Genomic DNA, 23,401 nt, shown 5'->3' on the forward strand with positions numbered 1-23,401 from the left:
AAGCGAGAGTCCAAGCGACGCTAATAGTAAACTCGCTTATACGGGTTTCTCTCTAATCTAAGTTTCTCGCTTAAGGAGTTCGACGGTCGTGACTCTTGCTTATAATTTCGACTGTAGTTCCCAATCAACTAAACGAATGTTTTCAGACTAATTTCGTCGAGACATTAACCCCTCAATACACTCCGGGTCAAAGTCTGACCTCCCCGCAACCAGCTCCTAACGCAGTAGAAGACAAGCTGGCCAACATGCAAGCGCAGCAAGAGGTTTGCTCACACGCTCCTTTCCATCATCGAAATCAAAATTTGATCCTTAATCTACTTTGTATGTTTTTCGATTGCTGTTGCTATCTTCAAATGTATTAGAAATATTAATTTAACTATCCATTATTGTTATTTCTAATATAAATAAATATGTACACAACTTTAAAAAACATTTCAACAGATCACAAATCTCAAATCCGAAGTGGAAGATCTGAAAGAGAAGCTGGAGACGCTCAGAGTGAGACGCGCAGAAGATAGAGAGAAGATTAGAGAGTTGGAGAGATTACGTCTGCAATTGGACCAAGCAAATGAGTTCAAGACCAAAATCATGGAGTCCAAGGCTCAACTGCAGAGAGATTTACAACGAGCTAAGCAGGAGGTAAGGTCTGGTTGTCTCAGAGACGTTAAATAAGACAAACAAACTAACTATTGCTCGAGACTTCATGAGCGTGGAATTAAAAAAATAGTCTATATCACTCCCTCACATATCAGCTTTCTTCCAGTAAAAGTCTCTTCACAATCGGTGCAGTCTTTACCAAGATTACTTGGAACAAATACTGACTTGCGGGACAGACAAGAATTTTGAAAATTGGTTTTTCTGATTTTCTCTTGGTTGGTGGTTGGTTTTCTGTCTGATGAGTGTGGTACCGGAGGCCTAATTTTAGTTCTCTTTCCTTTCCTATAAAGAAAAGGATGGGAAGGGGAAGTGGATTTGGTGGAAGAGGGGACGTATAGGAAGAAAAAATATCCTCTTTCTGTCCGTCCCCTTCTTCGTTAATTAAAGGTAGGCAACGCATCTGCATTTGCGGATGTCTTTGGGCAACGGTCGCCTCGCTATTGCGGCGAATCTAGGTTGCCGTCTGCTAGTTTGCCACCTTATATTATAAAAAAAAGAATGGATGTACATAACAAAGATGTTTCTGCTTTCTGACACCTCTCTTGCCAAATGTCTGGTCAAGAGTGCCAACACTTCTCTGTTTTCCATCAGGTCCGTGAAGCTCAAGAAGCGTTAGAAGCACATAACGAAGAAACAGCAGAACTCCAAGAAGCAGCAGAGATGGCAGCACTGGACAAGGAGATGGCGGAAGAACGTGCTGAAGCGTTGCAGATGGAATTGGAGCAGTGCAGAGATAAATTGGAAGAGGCGACATTAGATCTGCAGCTGATGAGAGCTGAGATGGAAGCTGGCGGGAATATACGTAAGTAAACTCCGCCCATTTATAGATTAAGCCACGCCCAAATTAAATTATTTTACTTTAAATTATTGTAAAGATTACTTTGGACTTCTACTGTTCTTGTAAATGTTGTAAGCCTTCAATCTTTTAGTTTTAAAAACCAGATATACTAAATATATCTTTTGTAAAGATTTTGACAGTAGAAATCTATACTTTTGTGAATCCTTTGCTTTAATATTTAAAAAAAAAATGTTGTTTTACCTTTTTGTGTGGAAGTTGAGAATTAGAAAAATTGCGAATTGTGAAGTATACGTAATTCTGTATATTGTGCAATAGAACAAGGTTATCTGACTCGAAGGGAATAAAATAAACTAAATTATTATAACTCAGTAGCGCCCCCCTGTCAATGACAAAATATCACAAAATCCTGTTCGTACTGTAACGTGTCATTTTTATCTTTTACTAGTTGTTGACAGCGACTCCGTCCGCGTATATTAAAAAAAACTTAATAAGTAGTCTATGTGTTGTTTCAAATTATATTCTACATCTGTGATAAATTTAGTCAATATCCATGCATCCGTTCCGGAGATACTTTGTAACAAACATCCATCCATTCATTCACATCTTATCTATATAAATAAAAGAAAGTCGTGTTAGTTACACTATTTATAACTCAAGAACGGCTGAATCGATTTGACTGAAAATTTATGGGGAGGTAGCTTAGAACTAGGAGACGGACATAGGAACTTTTTTATTTTGTGTGCATTTTTTTTTATTCCGCGCGGATGGAGTCGCGGGTAAAAGCTAGTTTATAATATTAGTAAGATGTCATTTTCTATGTCCATGTAGATTTTACATATTTTCTGGCAGAACTAATTGATAGTAGATAGTAGCGCCTTTCACCGGGTTAGACATCCTTCTTTGTCCATACATACATAACACCTACACCTGTGTTGACAGGGGGGCGCTTGTGAGCTTTTATAATTTAATTTGGATTATACCCACCGGATATGAGTAATGATTTTGTATGGATAAAATAATTTTGATTCTTCATTTATGTATTATTTATAATATACACGGCACACATTTCACACAAACGCTTCTTTATATTTATACGTTTTTTTTATTATCTTTTAAAAATTTTTTTTTAGTTACCTTCTTAGCCAATTTATAATATTTATATATATTTATTCTTAACATTTATTTTATTTTTTTATCTTTTTAGAATTATTTACACAACTTATGCATGTATGTATAACATCTTTATATTCTTTTATATACATTATGTATATTTTTCATATTTCGTATATATATATATACTATATTTTGTTTGTGTTGTGTTTTAACTTTTTTTATAATTTTGCAGCATGTTTTTTTTTTATCTCCCTCTGCGACTGACTTTATTTAACTGACAATTCAATGACATTCTTTGCTGCTTTATTTTATTTGATAGTCTATGACAGTGTTTCCCAAAGTAGGCGATAACGCCCCCATGGAGGAGGCGTTTGAAACCTAGGAGGCGGCGATAAGAGGCCCAAAAAATGGGGGCATTGAAATAATGAAATTGTGGTTTTTAAGTTTTAGGGCTGAATAAAAATTAGGGGCGCTCTGAAATATAATTGATTTTCAAAGGCGGCGGTGAAAGAAATAAGTTTGACAATCACTGGTCTATGACTTTTGGAATAAATCTCTTTGTAGTATTTATAAGTTATCTAAATGCCTTTTTTAATTTGTATTATAATATAAATTGTTATTTAATATTTATTAGGAATGTAAGTTAAATTTAATCATTACGTCTTTTAATTTGACATTTTTTTTTTTAGTAAAATTGGCCAACTAAAATTCCAAACTTAATTTTTTATGTCATAAGGTGGTAAACTAGTGAACGGATAATTGCTTACAAAATAATATACAATTAAAAACAAAATAATTGTAGATTAAAAATATATAGTTTATGATAGACTGAGACAGAAACATTTAGAGGGAGATAGCATGTTTATTGACTCGTAGTTGTGGACGGTTGAATATTATTTGCTTAAATTTATAACTAAATAGGAAAATATCTAATGTTTTCCCTGAAAAAAAAAACTTTTTATGTCGGATCTCGATTTTCATTCGTTCTCTCACCAATTACGACTCATTCATTCATTCTTGATGTATCGGACTTCCGCGTGAACATACGTGTGACCACTTTTTATATTCCATTCGTTGAAAAATCGTTCACTTTTCCTTGTCTTGTGTGCAATTCCCGTATACGTCACATATTTTATACTCTAGGCTAAATTCGTTCACCATTCGTTCAACAAAAATTACCCGTTTTACTTGCAATTCGCGTGTACTTTTGTTCAGATAAGCAGTCTACATCATTAATTCCATTCTCTATTCGTTCATCATTCACTCTTTTAACAACTGCGTTTCATTCGTCTATGTTTGACTGTACATTCTATTCTTTCGGTGATTCCGTTCCTTCCATTCTTTAAACATCGTCCTATTTCGCGTGCTACTCAAGATTGGGTCAGTTATCATTCCTTCCATTGATCTCAATCATTCATTCATGACTGCGTCAGTCTTCTGAGCTGTAGTTGGCATAATTCGTTCCACGTTCACATCATTCATTCGTTCAACCGTCCACGCGTTGTTCAGTGTGTAACGTGTGCGCGTGGTAACCAGAGCACCCGTACGCAGTGGGCGAGGGCGCCACCGGGTACGAGATGAGAGCTCTCCAGCAACAGAATGTCAGGCTGAGGGAGACGTTGGTTCGTCTGCGAGATCTGTCAGCTCATGATAAGCATGCAATGCAGAAGATGCATAAGGTGGGTACCATATTTTAGTTTTCAGATATTAGCTCTTAGCTTTGTACGAGTCGCTGCGCAGAACAATATTAGTTGTAGTGGGGCGTTTAAGAATTTGGGGGGAGGGCACTGCGCAGCTCAAGGTAAAATTATATCTTTGGCCATTAAATTTTTTTCAGGTGTTTTGTGAAAACTGTGATCACTATCTAATCCAGCAAACGTTGTTTTGTAACAAATTATTTCTAATTTAAATTTTGTGAAAAAATAAAGGTTAGGAGTGGACAACCCTTATCACTTAGGGGTATAAAAATAGATAGTAGTCTATTCTCAGACCTACTGAATATGTATATAAAATTTCATTAAAATCTGTCAAGCTGTTTCGGAGGAGTATGGTAACATTGTGACATGAGAATTTTATAAATCGTCCCATAGCTTACAACACCGCTCTAGTAAAAAATTAGTGGTTTTCACATTTTAAAGCCATTAGATGGAGCTCATTCCGCTTCTAAAAATTACTCATATGATAATTGAAAGAAAGAAATATAGTAAAAAAGTTAAAATAAAATAAATGGACAAAAAACAAAGAAATAATTGTTTCTTACCTTTTAAATCTTTTATTAACCTTTCTAGGATTTGGAACAATACAAATCGGAGATAGCAGAACTGAGTCGTACTAAAGAGAAGCTATCAGCCAGAGTTGAGGAATTGGAGGCACAGGTAGCTGATCTCAGGGAGCAGGTGGATGCGGCTCTCGGTGCTGAGGAGATGGTGGAACAGCTGGCTGAGAAGAAGATGGCGTTGGAAGACCAGGTAAAAGACCAAACATCTAGGTTTTGTTAGGAGTGTTTGTTTATAAAATTGAGTCAGTTTTGTTAAACAAGATTATCACAGACTTACAAGTGAAACATCCTGTAGTTCTTTATAACCTGACCAGGAATATAGACTTGACAAAATAAATAATTCTTTTGCCATATATAACCTATTAGCTCTCGCCTGTGACTTTGTCCGAGCGAAATAAATAAAAAACTTAAAAACTAGCCTATGTGTTCTTCCAGACTATGTTCTACATCTGTGACAAATTTCATTGTCTGGATGATGGAAGTCTAGATTTCATTGGATGTTTTTTGAAGGTATCTTTGGAACAGCTGAACAGATCTTGATAAAATATGTCAGATGTAGAACATAGTCTGGAAGCACACATAGGCTACTTATACAGGTTTTTTTAATTCCGTGCAGACGGAGTCGCGGGCAAAAATTTGTTTTTCTATATTTCTGAAGCTCTTTCTTAAGACTATATTAACTATCTGGTTTCTTTGTGTAATTGGATTAGCTTTTTTCTACCACTGCTGCTTCTATTTGTGTTTTTTGTTTAAATATCCAGGTGGAACAGCTAAAGCAGGACGTGTCAGAGCTGGAGGCGCTGCAGGAGGTGCACGAGCAGCTGGTTGAGTCTAATAGAGAGCTGGAGATGGACCTGCGCGAGGAATTGGAGATGGCGCACGCTGCTACCAGAGAGGTGAGGATATGATGGATACTGAGAATTAAAATAACTTCAATATATTCTAGATGGAGTCAATTCTGGAGATCGCGATGTTTTTCTTGCTTATATATGTCCGTCGAGACCAGACAATGCCTCTAGCTTTTCAGGGTTTAAAGAACGTCGGTGGCTCAAGGGTTAAGCAATTGACTTGCAATCTGCAGATCCTGGGTTCGAATCCCGCCATGTACTAATGTGTTTTTCGATTTACATATGTTCATTTATCCAAAGTTCTTACGATGAAGGAAAACATCGTGATGCTGCACATATCTGAGAAGAAATTCAAAGATATGTATGCAGTCAACTCGCACTGGGCTGTGGTTGACTATGTCCTAGTCACCCCTAACTTAGGGTAGGCGAGCCCCTCAGTGGGGACGTATAGTGAGCTGATGATGATGATGTCAGGGTGCGACTGTACATATATATTTTTATTTCTTTTATACATAGACTATTATGCGACTTATAACTAAACTTGCTTTTATCCGCACGGAATTAAAAAAAACTTAATAAATAGTCTATGTGTTCTTCCAGACTATGTTCTACATTTATGCCAAATTTCATCAAGATGTATTTAGCCGTTCTGGAGATACCTTCAAACAAACATCCATCCATACAAACATTCTGATATTACAAATATGGATTAATGTTTGTCTGAAGATATCTCCAGAACGGCTGAATAGATCTTGATGACATTTGGCATAGATATAGAACAGTCTAGAACAAGAATTCCCAAATTGGTCCGATGTCAAACTTAAAGCATTGCTAATTCTCACTCTGTCTTCTATTGTCCTAAGTCAGAATTATTAATAATAATAATTGATCTTAAAAGTAGGTAATTTGACCATTTAGGTCTGAGGTAACAGTTCATTTTGTAAAAGGGGGATCACTTGTCCAAAATAGTTTGGGGATCCTTGATCTAGAAGAACACATAGGCTATGTAAAGCTACACAAATTACTTGTGTATAAATATTTTAAGGCTGTACGTGAGAGAGAAGCTGCAATGGAGACGATAATGGACAGAGACGCTACCATTGTCAAGTTCCGGGAGCTGGTCCACAAGATGACTGAACAGTACAATGAATTAAGAGCTCAATTGGACACCAAACAAGGTATACTAGGAATTACCCGCGACTTTATTTGTACGGAATTAAAAAAAATTGTGAAAGAATTTTTCATATCGGTTTTGTAGTTTCAGAGCTCTACGAACAAACAAATCTTTCCTTTTTATTATATTAGAATAGAGTAACACATTATTGGTTACTAAATAAATTAAAAAAAAACTAGCCTATGACATTCTCTAGTGCATAAGCTATCTTCCAGTCAAAGTCCTGTCAAAATCGATCTAGCCGTTCCGGAGATTACCCGGAACAAACAAACAGACAAAATAAAAAAAAAACGATCTTTAATTTACAACAACTCAAATAAATCATTTATACTAAATATCAATTTTTTCCTCATATTACATACAGACACACTAATTTTATTTATACATATAGATTAATTAAATAAAAAAAAAAAAACAAAAAAAAGAACTTTTCATTTAAGTTATATAACAAACTCTATTATAAATATTAACAGAGTCACCACCAAGACCAGAACAACAAGAATCCAGTCCAGAAGTTAGGGCTTCGCCACCGGAGTTAGGGTCTCTTGTGCAGGCGTCACGCGCCTCCACCCGCTCTGTAGACCTGCAGCTCAGGGCATTAGAGCTGGCGCAGGCGAAGGCACGAGCGGACATGCTGGCTGCGTGTCTACCTGATCACTTCATGTCTAATGCTGGTGAGTCATCATCAACATTATCATCATCATCTTTGTCATCATCAGTGTTTTCATCATCATTTAACAGTGGTTTCATCATCATTTAACAGTGGTTTCTATCATCATTTAACAGTGGTTTCTATCACCATTTAACAGTGGTTTCTATCACCATTTAACAGTGGTTTCTATCATCATTTAACAGTCGTTTCTATCACCATTTAACAGTGGTTTCTATCATCATTTAACAGTCGTTTCTATCACCATTTAACAGTGGTTTCTATCATCATTTAACAGTCGTTTCTATCATCATTTAACAGTGGTTTCTATCATCATTTAACAGTGGTTTCTATCACCATTTAACAGTGGTTTCTATCACCATTTAACAGTGGTTTCATCATCATTTAACAGTGGTTTCTATCATCATTTAACAGTTGTTTTATCATCATTTAACAGTTGTTTTATCATCATTTAACAGTGGTAGACATCAGCAAGATATCTGTTGCACAAATTGTCCTCGCTCAGTGAAATACCACAACCACACAGAAGACAGACGTCAAGTGGAAGTAATTCCAAATACAGTATGATGATTGTGGTGATGGAGGACTAATTTTAGTCATAATCTCCTTCCCACTCTTATAAAAGAAAGGATGTAAAAGGGATGTGGAATTGGTGGAAGAGGGGATGCATAAGAAGGGAAATAATTCTTTTTCTGTGTCTCCCCTTCTTTGTCGATTAGAGGTAGACAATGTATTTGAAATTATGGATGTCTATGGGTAGTGGTCATTTTGTTATTTCGACTATTTATTTATGATATAAACGAAAACATTTTCAAAAATGTTGCCATCATTCATCATTCATCATCGTAACATACAATTTATAATTTTTTCGTTTTTACTCTATGTCTATTACACAAATCCACAATCTTATTACTTTTTTTTTGTAACAAAATTGTATTTTTTTTTTTGTTTTCAGGTGATCACGACGCTATTCTACTAATTTTATTATTACAACGTTTGAATACAAAAGCTGATATAATATTGGGACAAATAAGAGAGAAGTGAGTAATTTTTTTTTTTAAATGAAACGGTTTTGTCTATGATCTCTTTTTTTTTTTTTTTGAAAAACATGAAATCTTTAAGTAGATTGTGTTAGTGTCAATCTGTCATAGTTTTATACGTCATTCTAGCATTTAAAAAAAATCTGTTTTGTATTTTATTTTTTGACTTAACTAGCTTAAATTACTTAACTAGCTGTCGCCCGCGACTTCGTCTGCGCTGAATTAATTTAAAAAAAAATTAATATACATATAACATATGTGTTCTTCCAGACTATGTTTTATATCTATACCAAATTTCATTAAGATCCATTAAGCATTTCTGGAGATAACTTCAAACATCCATCCATACATACATCTAAATATTTATATCTATATATATAAAAGAAAGTCGTGTTAGTTACACTATTTATAACTCAAGATCGGTCGAACTGTTTTAGCTGAAAATTGATGGGAAGGTAGCTTAGAACTAGGAGACGGACATAGGAACTTTTTTATCTTGTGTGCATTTTTTTTTATTCCGCGCAGACGTAGTCGCGGTTAAAATCTAGTTTATAATATTAGTAAGATTTAAATAATTTTTTTTCTAGATTCCCAGCAGTGAACGTGTGGGATAGAGAAGTGATAACAAAGACACATACAGCTGTACAATACAGCTTCAGATGTCAATTGGAGTACCAATTACATATGATACAGGTAAAGGAAAGAGACAGGGGAAAGACAATTTTAATGGTAAACGATGACCTGAATTTCACCACACAGAAGACAGGAGTCAAGTTGAAGTAATTCCAAGTACAGTCTGATGAGTGTGGTGATGGAGGACTAATTTTAGTCCTCTTACAGCAGTGTTTCCCAAAGTGGGCGATAACGCCCCCTTGGGAGTGTTTGAAACCTAGGAGTGGGCGATAAGGGGCCCAAAAAATGGAGGGCATTGAAATTAATTAAAGTAATGAAATTGTGGTTTTTAAGTTTTAGGGCTGAATAAAAATTAGGGGGCTCTGAAATATAATTGATTTTCAAAGGAGGCGGTGAAAGAAATACGTTTGACAATCACTGACTTACAGGATGGGAAGGGGATGTGGATTTGATGGAGGAAGAGATGCATAGGAAGGTTAAATATTCTCTTTTTGTGCGTCTCCTCCTTCGATTGAAGGTAGACAACGCATCTGCAATTGCGAATGCCTGAGCAGCAGTTGCTTCGCCATTTCGGCGAATTCATGTGTCCGCTTGCTCGTTACACCTTGTGATATAAAAGAAATTCGCCAAAATAACGAAGCGACTACTGCCCATATGCAAATACAGATGCTTTGCCTTTAATCAATAGAGGAAGGGACGCATAAAATAAGATAATTTCCCATTCTTATGCATTACTCTGACAAATCCACTTCTCCTTCCCATCCTTTTCTAATAAAATAAAGTGGGAAGGGAAAGACTAAATTTAGGACTTTTTACTTGACATCTGTCTTCTGTGTGGTCATGTGACTGAGTGAGGTCCATTCTTGCACTCAACAAATGTAACGGGATCTACTGCTGTTAAATGATGATGAAACTACTGATGTTGATGATGATGATAATGTTGGGTGATGACTCTGTTTAGTGAAAAATTGAGATGTAAAAGGTTAGCATGGTATGGACATGTTATGAGGAAGGAAGAATGGCAAAGAGAATATTAAGCATGAATGTGGAAGACCAGTAGAGGTAGACCTAGGAAGGGATGGATTGGATTGCGTGAAAGGTGACATGATCAAGAAGGGGGTGATAGAAATGACGGCAGAGAGGATGGAAACCAGCACCGACCTTCGTAAGTGGGATAAGATCAGGGTGCAGCAATTTTCCTGCAAATCATTCCGGTATAAAATTCCTCCTTTCTAGTGTTTAGTCAGCATGTGGTCAGGAGCGCTAGAAACTTGCAGTCCTGAAGTCCTGCTGCGAGCTGCAGGGGCGCTGCCAGATGCAGCTGCGCAGGAGCGTGCGCTAGACGCACTGACGTCACTGCTCAGGACCAACGAGCTAGATGAGAACTGCGCACTAGATGGTGAGTATGTCAAGTCAAGAGCACTACATCTGTAGTATCCTCCTTTGTTAATTCTACTTATCTTTTCTGTCCTCTTATAAAAAGGGTGGGAGTGGCATAAGAAGGAGAATTTAGTGAACTTTACTAGTTATCGCCCGTGATTCTGTTCGCGTTGCATTAAAAAAAAACTTAATAAGTAGCCTATGTGTTCTTCTAGATCAGGGATCCCTAAATTATTTTGGACAAGTGACCCCCTTTTCCAAAATGAACTATTATCTCAGACCCCCTATGGTCAAATTACCTACTTTTAAGATCAACCCCCTTATACATTGTTCCCCTAACTTAAAACAGTAGCTGTTATTTTTCTGACTTAGGTCAATAGAAGACAGAGTGAGAATTAGCAATGCTTTAAGTTAGTAGACTATTATTAAAAGGGGTCGATTTTTAGACCTCATCGACCCCCAAAATCAGGTTTAGTTTACATCGACCACTTTGGGAATCCTAGTTCTAGACTATGTTCTACATCTGTGACAAACTTCATCAAGATCTGTTGAACCGTTCTGGAGATATCTTCAAACAAACATACAACTAAACATTTGCATCTTATATAAAAGAAAGTCGTGTTAGTTACACTATTTATAACTCAAGATCGGTCGAACTGATTTAGCTGAAAATTGATGTGGAGGTAGCTTAGAACTAGGAGTCGGACATAGGAACTTTTTTATCTTGTGTGCATTTTTTTTTTATTCCGCGCGGACGATGTCGCGGGTAAAAGCTAGTTTATAATATTAGTAAGAAATAAGATTGTTAGTTATAAAAGACTATGTAATATAGGTGTGGAGCGATGCTGGTCTTACCTGGCAGCGATGTGGTCAGGTCTAGGTATGGGAAGTAGTGCTGCTCGGGAGCCAGTGTTACGAGCTTGCAGTGCACTGGATGCTCTAGCTAGGGCTCTGCACGCGGATGCTAGTGCACTATCTCATGTATTACAGGTCAGTTATATATCTACCTGTCCTAATCACACTTTGTTTCAGATCGTATTAATTTCTAGTCTTTCAGATTTATTTTTTGTTATTTATGTTCTTACATTATGACAGTACAGTAAGATAGTAGTGAAGTTGAAGACTGATAAGGAAAGACGACTCCATCACCATGTTAGGTTGGCATTAGGATACGAGCTAGGCACTCAACATCAGCGCTGGCTTACTCCTGTAATGTAAACACTAACTGGCGCCAGTGGGTCAAAACATTCCATACCAGGCCAGCACTACTGTCCTACTATATTGACGTACTTTCCAATTGTAAAATTGTGAACATTGAAATGCAATGTGGTTCAAAGGATATCTGTCTTGTATTTTATTTTATTTTGTAAGTCTAGTTAGGTTTAACAGATGTAACCACGATAGCAGCGCTTCTATCGGGTCAGAATAGCACTATATCGACGCTGGAAAGCATAAACGCTGTAACCCTTGAAATGGCGAATATGTTTTTCACACGTTAATAATTTCAACCATTATCAAACGATAATGATTTTATTATAGTTTAGCACAAACTACACAACATTGCTAAATACCGCATGCTTGTAGGCGTATCAGCTCACGAGTTATCATTTTTTGGCTCTCCTGTAAAGTTCATACTTTCGGCGTTTACGCTTTCCAGCGTCGATATGTTCTAATGGGTAGGAAATACACGTCCTCGACTGTATAGGCAACAGATAAACAGCACGAGCTGGGCCAGCTGCACGAATTGATACAGAACAGCAGCTCTGCTCTACAGCAGCAGCTGAAGAGTGTCCGACGACGACTCCCTCCTGGTGCGAGGTTGGACAATGTACCGCTGGATCTTCAGGTATATTAGTTTAATATATTTGTCTATCTGTTTGTTCCTGGTAATCTCCGAAACTACTACTGGACCGATTTTAACTGGACTCTTACTGGAAAGTAGCTGATGTATACCAGAATGACATAGGCTACTTTTTTTAGTCTCAATCTGAACAAATTGCGAGAAAACACCTGTTATTTTATAAGTCTCATGTGACTTTTCAGTTAGTAGAACGTCTTCGTACTGAATGTGCGACTACACTTTGGCGCTGCGCACGCGCAGTTGCTCTCGCAGCTCGTGCAGCAGCTGCATGTGCTGCTACAGCTGGAGAGCGAGGAGAGGGAGCTCCTCTCACAGCACAGGCGTTATCTGCAGTCTGGGCTGCGGCCACTGATAAAATGTACCAACAGGTATGTTCATTTTACTAGGTACAGACACCTTAGTTGTTGGTGAAGTCTTTTTACTAATCTAGGACATAATTACTTCGCCTTTAGGCTCAATACTGGGTGACCGTCTAGAACAGGAATCCCCAAACTATTTTGGATAAGTGAGCCCCTTTTTCAAAACGAACTGTTACCTCAGACCTCTCATGGTCAAATTATCTACTTTTAAGATCAATATTTTTTTTTTAAATTCTGAATTAGGTCAATAGAAGACAGAGTGAGAATTAGCAATGCTTTAAGTACTTTGGGAAACCCTGTTCTAGGATATCTGACCTGATGGACATAAATCAAACTAAATTATGTCAGATCACTCGCGCCCTCTTGACAAATGTCACAAAATCCTCTTTGGACTGTAGTTGTTATGTTATTTTTAATGTCTTAAGTAGATTTTATATTCTAACAGAATCAACTTCTTACTAATGCATAATTAGCTTCATCGAAGTTTATTAAATTACTAGCTGTCGCCCGCGACTTCGTCCGTGCGGATTTAAAAAGAAAGCCTATACGTTCTTTCAGACTATGTTCTATATCTGTGCCAAATTTCATCAAGATCCATTGAGACGTTCCAGAGATACATTCAAACAAACATCCATTTAAACATTCGTATTTATAATATTAGTAAGATTAAATATCTTTTAAAAGAAAAAGCCTGTCATCAAACTTAAGTTAGTGGTCAAGTGTAAGGTCAAAAATTTATCTAACTAGTAAACCGCGAACTGATGTGACTGTACTTTTTTATAAAGTGACAAACAAGCGACTAACCTGAATTCGACGAAATAGCGAACCTCCATTGCTATGGGCAATGGAGGTTCGCTATTTCATCGACATTTTTACTATTATATTTGTGAATTAATTATTTATTTTCCTTCAATCAGGATGACCACGGTCCAGTACGTACAATACGTCATGCTCTCAACTCTGTGTCAGCTGATGTCAACAAATTGGCAACTTTCACACAGGACAATGAATATGACATGATGTCACTCACAAATGTGCAACAGGATAAGGTACAATTTCTCTGATATTTCTCTTACCCTTCCCACTGTATACACAGTAATGATGGGAAGTGGAAATTACCACTTTCTGTGTGTCTTCTCAACAATACTATTTTTTTATTTGGTACATATTTTTGTCTGTTTGTTTGTTCCGGATAATCTCCGGAATGGCTGGATCAATTTTGACCGGACTTTGACGGAAAGGTAGCTGATGCATTAGGGAATGTTATAGGATATATATTTTTTTAATTTCTGTACCGACGAAGTTGTATATAACTCCTATTGCCTTTTAATATATTAGATACTAGCTGTCCGCGACTCCGTCCGCGCGGAATTAAAAAAAACTTTATTAGTAATGTATGTGCTCTTCCAGACTATGTTCTACATCTGTGTCAAATTTCATCAAGATCCGTTGAGCTGTTCCGGAGATATCTTCTAAGAAACATCCATCCATCCATACATACATCCAAACATTCACATATACATAAAGTTAGATAAATAATTAATTATATTTACTTAGCCTACACCACCAGTAGTACTACGAGCTCAGTTAGTCAAGAAGCAGTTAGAAGAGACAAAAACCCTCACCATCAAGTTGGAGAACAAAGAGGCTGATATTAAAGAGCTCAAGAAAGCGCTTAAGGTGATGTAAAATTTATTTAGAAGTGTAAAATTAATGATTTCAAAATGTAAAATTGATTTTGAAATGTAAAACTGAATATTTCATAATGTAAAATTGATGATTTCAAAATGTAAAATTGATTTTTTGATGTAAAATCAAAGATATCGTAATGTAAAACTCACATACTCAGATTTTACGCGATACTTTTGCTATTTAAACAGTAAATATTACTTGAAAAAATGTAAAATATCTAAAAAAATTGCTATAATATTGATTATAAATTATATTTACAGGCGAAACAAGAGGAACTATCAGAGATGCAGATACGTCGCGAGCTGGGTGAACGTAAGCTGTCAGCTGCAGCCAGCGCGGCTGAGCTACGCGCGGAACAGCTGCAGCGGAAGCTGGATGATGCTCATAACCAGCTCAAGAGGTGAGTTGGATATAGACAATTGGTCGTAACATAAAACTACGGAGTGTACCATAGAGAATGAGTTGGTTACACGTCATTCTTTAAACTCTTAGTAAACTACACCCCCCACTGCCCATTGTTTGACTATGTATAATTTTTTTTTATTTCATCCTTGAAATACTGTTTAAATTATTTATATGTTATAAATACAGTCGAACCTAGATAAGCGAGAGACCTCTGTAAGCGAGATTTATTGTCCGATTCCAACAGACGACCTCCATGAGCGAGAAACTTAGGTTAGAGAGAAACCTATATAAGCGAGATCGTCGACTCTCGCTTATACAGTTACAACTGTAGATAGTTAAACAGAATATAATATTACGTTTCTTGTGATTTGTTGTTTTTTTTTTTTTGAAGTAATTTAAAAAAAAAATAAGTTCTGTTTTTATTAGAATTCTTATCTTGAATTTTAATTATACACTAACTTCTTTCTATTTTATTTCGTCGTTCCGTCTTCAAAATCTTCTACATAACAACAATCATAATAATTTGACGTCCCCTTTTGTATTGTCAAAACCCCCTTTTATACTCTGCTTTGGCGGTAGTTCTATTTTATTTTTAATGAACTTCCGGTCAACTAATTTCCGTTCTGAAATACCTATATAATCCTAAAATTATATGTATAAATTAGGAAGGAGAAAGAATTCGAAGAGACAATGGACCATCTACAACAAGACATTGAATCTCTGGAGAGTGAGAGAGGAGCGTTACGAGATAAGTTGAAGTTGTACGCGAAGAGAGGTGGCACTCATCATGGTACGTATACACACGTACTACACATGTACAGTCAGATACTTTCGCGGTGATCCACTTAAAGAAAAATCGTCTTCTTTCTTGCAGAGACAATTTTTTTTATTGTTTTGATCGTTGTCCATTGAAATCTGTACTAGCAAATACTTTGCCTATCTTTATTAAGAACTCACAGAAAGATGTTTTCCCTTGTTATGTCCCACTGTAAAAAAAATTATCTTTTTGAGTTGAGGGAAAGGACTAAAATTAGGCCTAGGGCAAACACTTATTAGACAAGACGCGTAATTGCTTTCATTTCTCAGCTGTCTTCTCTGTGTCAGTCTACTCCCTTTTTTATATAATAAAATTTATATAAAATCATAATAAAAAGCAATTAGTCGTATACTATTTAACGAACTTTTTTTCGTACAGACACATTTAAAGTAACGTTTTATTGGTTATTGTTACCGTGTGATGTTCGAACGACTGTTACTTTTAAGATGGGATACCGCGACATTCCCTTATAGTACTTTTTAGAATTAATAAGTAACGAACACATTTTTTTAATGTATCTTAATTCTTACGTTTTTAAAGTTTGATATATTGATGACATATTTTGTGTATGATCGTTCATTAATTACGTGAGGTTCGAAAAAGGGGGAGGGGTTCCCTAAAAAATCACGAAATATCACAAGGAGAGGGGGGGGGGGTGTACGTTATCAAATTAGTAAAATTAAAATTTACAATATTACTTTGTAATAATATAAAAATACACGTTATTATATGTCGCCATTTTACGAGAACATCGTGATGTTTTTTTAAAACCACAACTTTACAGGAGAGAAATTTTAAACAAATATTTTTTAGCTTATTTTCCACAACCGTAACAATTTAATTGTTTTCCGATGGTAAAATTGTAAATATTTTAGTATTTATCAATGGTTAAATATTTGTAAAGTTGTGGTTTAAAAAATATCACCTTGTTCTTGTAAAGAGGCGACGTATAAAGAAGGGGGGGGAGGGAGGGGTAGCATAATATAACTGGATTAATGGACGATTCCATAAAATGAAGTTCCTTTATATTTATTTTGGATTTTTTCGTAATATAGACTAGAAAAAATATACTCAAGGTTTCCTATGTTTAATTTACTTTAAAGTTTGTAATATTGCTTAAGTTAATGGTAATATTAATATTTATTTTGTTTTATAATATTGTTGACATTATAGATTAGCTTGTGTTGGCACTTCGTACAGTTGAGATCTCTTGTTGTACACGTGCCAACTAAAATATTTTTTTTTAAATATTTTGACAACAAAATAGTCTATATTAGTATTTAAAATATATGTATATAATATATTAAATTAATGTAATTATATGTTAGCTGCGGTGACCCCACCAGCCTCACTGCGGGAGTTCGCACGTAAGATACACATTATAGAGTAAAATTGCATGCCCCCTCTCACTGTCGTCATCCCACTCTCACAACTTTCTCCACTCTCACAACTTTCTCCACTCTCACAACTTACTTCACTCTCACAATTTACTCTACTCTCACAACTTACTCTACTTTAACAACTTTACTCTCACAACTTTCTCTATTCTCACAATTACCTCCATTCACTACAATTACTTATTTTTTAAATCCTAATAATATAATGTCAATTTTTATTTCTATATTTTATAGTTTATTTTAATGCATACTAGAGATAATTTTTTTAAAGTCTTTGTATGTGATATTTTGTGTTTTAATTCAAATAAAGTACAAATAATAAGTAATAACTGTTATTTACTTGGATTAATATTTAAAGTTGTTAATTTTTTACATTATTCAAAAGGGATTTTTTTCTTTGTAACATCAAAAACACAAAATCTCATTCTTAACAGGGATATAGCTTATTAATTTTTAATTATCTCCATTATTTAATCGCCTTAAGTATAAAAATTGCTATATTAATAATTATAATAATGTTTTATATAATATAATTTGTAAAAAAAATTAATAACATGCCGAATATTTAGCGACTGCGACAACACCGCCCGCGCCGAAAGAGGACAAACGTAAGAATAGATTCTCTCATGTATCTATGCATGGACAATTTGTTTTGTTTTTAATTTTTGTTCAGGCAAATGTCATTTTTATGTACAGCCAAGATGATAGAATACTTCATAAAGCTTGTATTTAATGCAATTTGTTATTGTTTTTTTTAATAATTTAAAAATGGAACAAAGTTTTATTGCTTTGTAAGTAAGTTGTTTGGGATTTTTTTTCCTACTTTATTGGCATTATTTAGAGCATAGGTACTTTGTTTTTTTTGGAACGAAGTTCCTTATCGCGCGTTGTGAAAGGGGGCTAGACGGAAAAGATTCTTACGAAAAGTTGTCACGACACTTTTTGCTATATCACCATGGCAACGACGTGACAATATATAACGAAAATTCATAGAAATAAAATGTACTTCTTGTGAAGACTTAAGTTTTTTATTCATAGAATAAACATTGGTTCCTTCACTAATTAGTTGAAAGGAACTTCGTTCCATCCGGGTGTCCCAACACACCTCTCAAGTTTTTTTTTAAAATTACGATTTAAGTAAATACTCTCTAAGTAATGGTTACGTAACAGTTTTGTTATGTCACTGTCAAATATTATAAATTTGACATATTGTTAAACTTGACGTTTAACAATAAACGTGCTAATTACATGCTAACATTGCTTTTTTTATATGAAGGCAAAGGTTAACTAATTTTTGTTAATTTTTTTTTATTTACATGCATGTATGTAAAAGGTGTTTTATTTACGAATAATACTTTAAATTAGAGCTTTTTGTATAAGATAAAAATTAATACAGTAAAATGTAGATAAGCGAGAGTTCTATCTCCATAAGCGAGAAATTAGAGTTAGAGAGAAACCTCTATAGGCGAGAAATTATTGAGGTTCCTTGTACTCTCGCTTATCCAAGTAACTGAATCTACATCCGTAGATAAAAAAGATGAAGTTATTCCTATCTTTTTCTTTGGATAAATTAAGATAATGTTTTGTAAATTTTACAAGTACACTTATTCATTTATAGCCAAGGAAGTGAAAAAAAGATTAAAACATAATGGCGACATTTTTTTAGTGTACTGTTAAACAAATATAACAAATTCTTTTTAAAAGTTTGTTTAAAAAAAATCGGAGACTCCAAAAGTTTTTAATAATTTTATAGTCATAAATATCATAATTTAAAATTTTGCTTTTTTTCATATAATTAAAAAAAAATCTGATTTTTTTGTCGCTATGATTGTTTTAAAACATATATAAATATTAACAGAGGAGGCACCAGTGAAAGTGGCTCCAGGATACGCGGCTGATGAAGTCAACGAGGCCCTACAGAGACAGATCAAAGTCCTTAATTGGTGAGTACAAAGGCCCTTCGTACTCAAGGCAACTTAAATCTTCAAAACTAATAGAGTTTAACAGTGTTACAGTCTGTTTATTTGGTTATATATCTCACAAATAGTGTTTTTTACCAGGCTTTTGATAGTCTATTCTTGAATAAAACGTCTTTTAGGACTATTGAACGTGAGCGAGCTGCTCGCGTAGCGGCTTGTAAGCGAGCTGAACGCAGTACAGTGCGCGCGCTGCGACCACTTTACAATCCGGACTCAGCCGCGGCGGTCGCGAGGAGGCAGGCCGTGCACAACCTGGAGAGACGGCTGCAGCAGCTTCAGTCGGTAAGTGATAGGTGGTGAGTGTACAGGTTGTAGATGGAGAGTGTTCAGGTTGTAGGTGGTGAGTGTAAAGGTTGTAGGTGGTGAGTGTACAGGTTGTAGGTGGTGAGTGTACAGGTTGTAAGTTGTGAGTGTACAAGTTGTAGATGGTGAGTGTAAAGGTTGCAGGTGGTGAGTGTACAGGTTGTAAGTTGTGAGTGTACAGGTTGTAGATGGTGAGTGTAAAGGTTGTAGGTGGTGAGTGTACAGGTTGTAGATGGTGAGTGTTCAGGTTGTAGATGGTGAGTGTTCAGGTTGTAGGTAGTGAGAGTTTTTTGTATAACTATTTTTATTTTATTTTGAAAGCTATGACGTAACAATATGGCGCGGTTTCGTGCACATTCTTATTTGAATCTTGTTAACTACTTAAACATTTAAAACAATATAAGGATTGAAGTTATTAATACAACAGGGCGTAATATTACAAATATTTTTTGTAGATCATGTGAATAAATGAATTTTTACAGGAATGGACTCTATCAATAGCCCGGTCTGGTCTGATCAAGTTACCAGAGAAGATGGTCGACTATCCCAAAGTAGTTCAACAACATAAAGAGAAACAACGAGAGATTAGACGACAATTGGAGGTTTGTTAATTTAATTCCATATTAAATGATTGAATTTCTGATGTTTTTAAAGCTAAGATTTATATTTAAAAAAAAAAAATTGTCTGTTTCTTTCAATTTGATGTGTATTTTTTTATTAGTTTTTGTTTTCGTATAATTAAAAAAATACTTGTTCTGTTTGCAGTGAATTTTTGATAGATTTTCGTGATATATATATATATATATATATATATATATATATATATATATAAAGTGAATACGTTCGTTTAATTGTAACTCTTAGTCTATATTGTTTAGGAGCGTTTAGCATCTCTCCAGCTGGAGGCACGCAATCTGCTGCTACTGTACAGACCATGGCGTTGTGTTGAAGCGGACTTTGCCGAGTTCCCTACAACGGAACTTTCCGCTGTAAGTATTACATCAGAGTTGTTCACACACTTATTATGTCCTTCCTTAGTTATTTATATCTATTTGTCTATTGACATTAATATGAAAAGTATTTGTCGTCGCCCGCGCGCCACCTGAGCGAAACTGTAAACAACACGTGCACCGATCGCGTCATTCGATGCCCCCACTCTCCCCACTACTAGCTCTGCCGCTATAAAAGACGTGCAACATTATTTGAAAGGCACTAACCCGCTTGTTGTAGGTGCCGCCACCTACAATCCAATCGCGCTCGGTAAATTCCGTCGGGATTATCGTAGACTTAGGCACGTTCTTGACTTTCAAGACGATGCAATTACTATAGCCCAGGCTAAGCTTAAACATCACAAACAGATCACACGCCGCAGTCGATGTCGGCTGCGACAATCATTCTCGCGATACGGCCTCATAGCAGGCAGGTTTTCACCTATTAATAGTAGAAGCGTTGCTGGAGTTTCTTCCGCCACTTCTTCTCCCAGCGCTAACGCTTTCCGAAGTGCTAGTAATGTTAGCTGTATTAATAATAGCAATCAGATAATAGCAACCGATCAAGCCGAGGTTCGGCCCTCTCGGGCACCCTTGAATCGGAATGCTAAACGCGTAATGAGTGACAGCCCAAGCCGAGGTCCCCTCTCGGGGGCCCTTGCGCCCAGTCACTCCATGGAGCGTCCACCGAAGCGACCTAAGAGCTCGGTGACCTCCCAATCCGGTAATGATAACGAAGTAACAGCCCGAGCCGAGGCTCCTGAGGGAGCCCTCGAGCCTAGTTACTCTTAAACGAGGTTTAGGCTAAGCGCCATCTGCGCCCGGCCACCTCAAGCTCGGTGAAACTGTAAATGTCTCCTCAAGGCAAACAGTGACGACTCAGTCACAAAAAAAAAAGAAAGGCAGTCTTGGCTCTGGCGTGGCTCGGTGCACTAGTTGTACTTCGCTTGCTTAACCTAGACGCTTTGGATAGTTAATTTGTGGAAACGAATTAATTATTATTCCGGTGTTATAATTTGGTCCTTAGACTAATTATACCCGGTTATTATTTAAGGCTAATTTATTGAATTGTTACTTTGGAACATAGTTTAGTTTAATGGTTAATGAACTGTCATTAGTCCTGTGATTTTGCTAAAAAACTATTATACAGTTTAAAGTAGCTTCATTCTTTTTAACTATGGCCGATCCTCTTCTTACATATTAATTTAACCATGTTTATGTTTTTATTTAAAGATTTGTAGTGAAATTTTCAGGAATTTTCTAATTTTGAAACTGGTACAAGTACAATTATAGCTAATTGTGTTGACGAGAAAATAAAATTTACACGTCTCCACATTAAATACAAGAATTATCTCTATAGCGTTATTGACTGGATATTCATAAAATCATAAAAGTGTGGCGCCATAAGTTATAAAACTGAGGCGCCGCAAGTTATAAAAATGAGGCGCCGCAAGTCATAAAAATGAGGCCCCACAAGTTAAAAAAGTGTGAAAAGATGTCGCTCGATTTCTTCCCTACACATATTGTTATTACAATATTTTTCAAGTATATTTCTTTACAATCGTAACAAATATTTCGTCTTATGTTATTTAGGCAATGAACCCAAAGACGGTAGATGTTGGTACACTCAAGTTCCCGGCTTCTGATGAGTTTAAAGCTGACACCGTTTATGTCACACCTACACAGCTCGCTGAGTAAGTAACACTAACATACAAAATGGCTCCTATGTAAATCATCCTAACTCACAATTTTTACTTGTTAAGCATCAACGGTTCATCTGTGAACTTTGAACTGGTTTTTTGGTGTTATACTTAGATTTATAGATACCTAATTACTTTATCGTTTTTTTTCAACTAGCTGTCGCCTCCGACTCCGTCTGCGTAGACTTAAAAAAAACTTAATAAGTAGCCTATATGTTCTTCCAGACTATGCTCTACATTTATGCCAAATTTCATTAAGATCCGTTGATCCGTTCCAGAGATACCTTTAAACAAACATCCATGCATCTAAAAATTCACATTTTTAATTTTTTCTTATATTTGTAGAGTCTATTAATATACCATTAACTATAGAATTATATTCTTTTAAAACTTTGAGATGTTATCCGAAGTGTTTTTTTTACTTAAGTCTCTATCTTGTTGTTTTTCAATTTTTATTCCCCTAAGTGTCATAGTTACCATCAATCGGGTGTTTTTTTTAGTCGATAAAGAATTTTTCCTTTCAGACTACGTGAGCTGGTGACTGAGTTACAATCAGAAGATGTTAAAGTGGAATTAGATTTAAAGTTAGAAGGATGTGCGGCTTAAAGCAAAATATATCTTATAGCTATTGTAATAAGATGTAATATCTTATGCTAGTATTTAAAATTTAGTAAGATAAAAAATTGAACCTTATCTTATTGATATTAAAGTTGAGTTTGCAATAGCTGCAGTTTTTTATATTAAAAAAATCCATTCCAAAACTTTCTAATAAAATTAATCCATTCATTTTTTGTTTCAAACTGAAACATTTGATTTTATTTTACTTTAGTCCAATAACAGTTTTAAATGTACAAGCGTCCTGGGCGACATTAATATGGTGACCCTTTTTACCATACCTTAACATGGTTCTGTGGGACTGTGTAATTCGCATAACTGTGGCGCCCATTTCAGGCGCCCAATTCAGGCGCCTTAGACGGTCGCCAAATCACGTCCCTAACGCCGGCCCTGCCTTAGTCACATAGAGTCGTTGCACCAGTTTTCGAACTACAGATTACGACCTTACTTTAATCGTCAATCCCTTTTTGATTATGTCACCTTTCATACAATCCGTTCATCTCTTCTCGACCTACCAGTTTAAATAAACATATGTGGATTTATACAGATTATTACAAGGTCGATTCGGCCCGCACCGAGTTCAAAGACCTTGTAAAATGTTCCCTTCTACATTAAAAATAGTGTAGAATTGGTGATTGCATTGTATTTAAAAACTTGTAACAATAAATGACGCTATTTCATTCATTTTTTTT

General features: G+C 35.7%; 1 protein-coding gene across 6 annotated transcripts in view; it reads left to right on the forward strand.

Annotated features, from left to right (window-relative positions):
* LOC106707635 (dynactin subunit 1) overlaps positions 1-22,777 on the forward strand; it is a 31,053-nt gene extending 8,276 nt beyond the window's left edge. For 4 of the 6 annotated variants that reach the window (XM_045685002.1, XM_045685006.1, XM_045685004.1 and 1 more), the window contains 25 exons: positions 147-263; positions 442-639; positions 1,249-1,459; positions 4,106-4,248; positions 4,858-5,037; positions 5,609-5,743; positions 6,741-6,873; positions 7,343-7,543; positions 8,495-8,579; positions 9,167-9,272; positions 10,449-10,611; positions 11,425-11,582; positions 12,298-12,438; positions 12,636-12,821; positions 13,730-13,861; positions 14,370-14,492; positions 14,765-14,904; positions 15,575-15,699; positions 17,055-17,093; positions 18,982-19,066; positions 19,222-19,384; positions 19,888-20,007; positions 20,284-20,394; positions 21,988-22,088; positions 22,619-22,777. In XM_045685002.1, coding sequence (XP_045540958.1) covers positions 147-263; positions 442-639; positions 1,249-1,459; positions 4,106-4,248; positions 4,858-5,037; positions 5,609-5,743; positions 6,741-6,873; positions 7,343-7,543; positions 8,495-8,579; positions 9,167-9,272; positions 10,449-10,611; positions 11,425-11,582; positions 12,298-12,438; positions 12,636-12,821; positions 13,730-13,861; positions 14,370-14,492; positions 14,765-14,904; positions 15,575-15,699; positions 17,055-17,093; positions 18,982-19,066; positions 19,222-19,384; positions 19,888-20,007; positions 20,284-20,394; positions 21,988-22,088; positions 22,619-22,700 — 3,378 coding nt within the window. In that variant the 3' untranslated portion in view covers positions 22,701-22,777. The remainder of the gene's footprint in view (positions 1-146; positions 264-441; positions 640-1,248; positions 1,460-4,105; positions 4,249-4,857; positions 5,038-5,608; positions 5,744-6,740; positions 6,874-7,342; positions 7,544-8,494; positions 8,580-9,166; positions 9,273-10,448; positions 10,612-11,424; positions 11,583-12,297; positions 12,439-12,635; positions 12,822-13,729; positions 13,862-14,369; positions 14,493-14,764; positions 14,905-15,574; positions 15,700-17,054; positions 17,094-18,981; positions 19,067-19,221; positions 19,385-19,887; positions 20,008-20,283; positions 20,395-21,987; positions 22,089-22,618) is intronic. The other 2 variants (XM_045685003.1, XM_045685005.1) reach the window with 2 other exon arrangements.
* Positions 22,778-23,401: the final 624 nt, after the last annotated feature.

Source organism: Papilio machaon, chromosome 28 (genome assembly GCF_912999745.1).
Source record: "Papilio machaon chromosome 28, ilPapMach1.1, whole genome shotgun sequence".
Classification (NCBI taxonomy): domain Eukaryota; kingdom Metazoa; phylum Arthropoda; class Insecta; order Lepidoptera; family Papilionidae; genus Papilio; species Papilio machaon.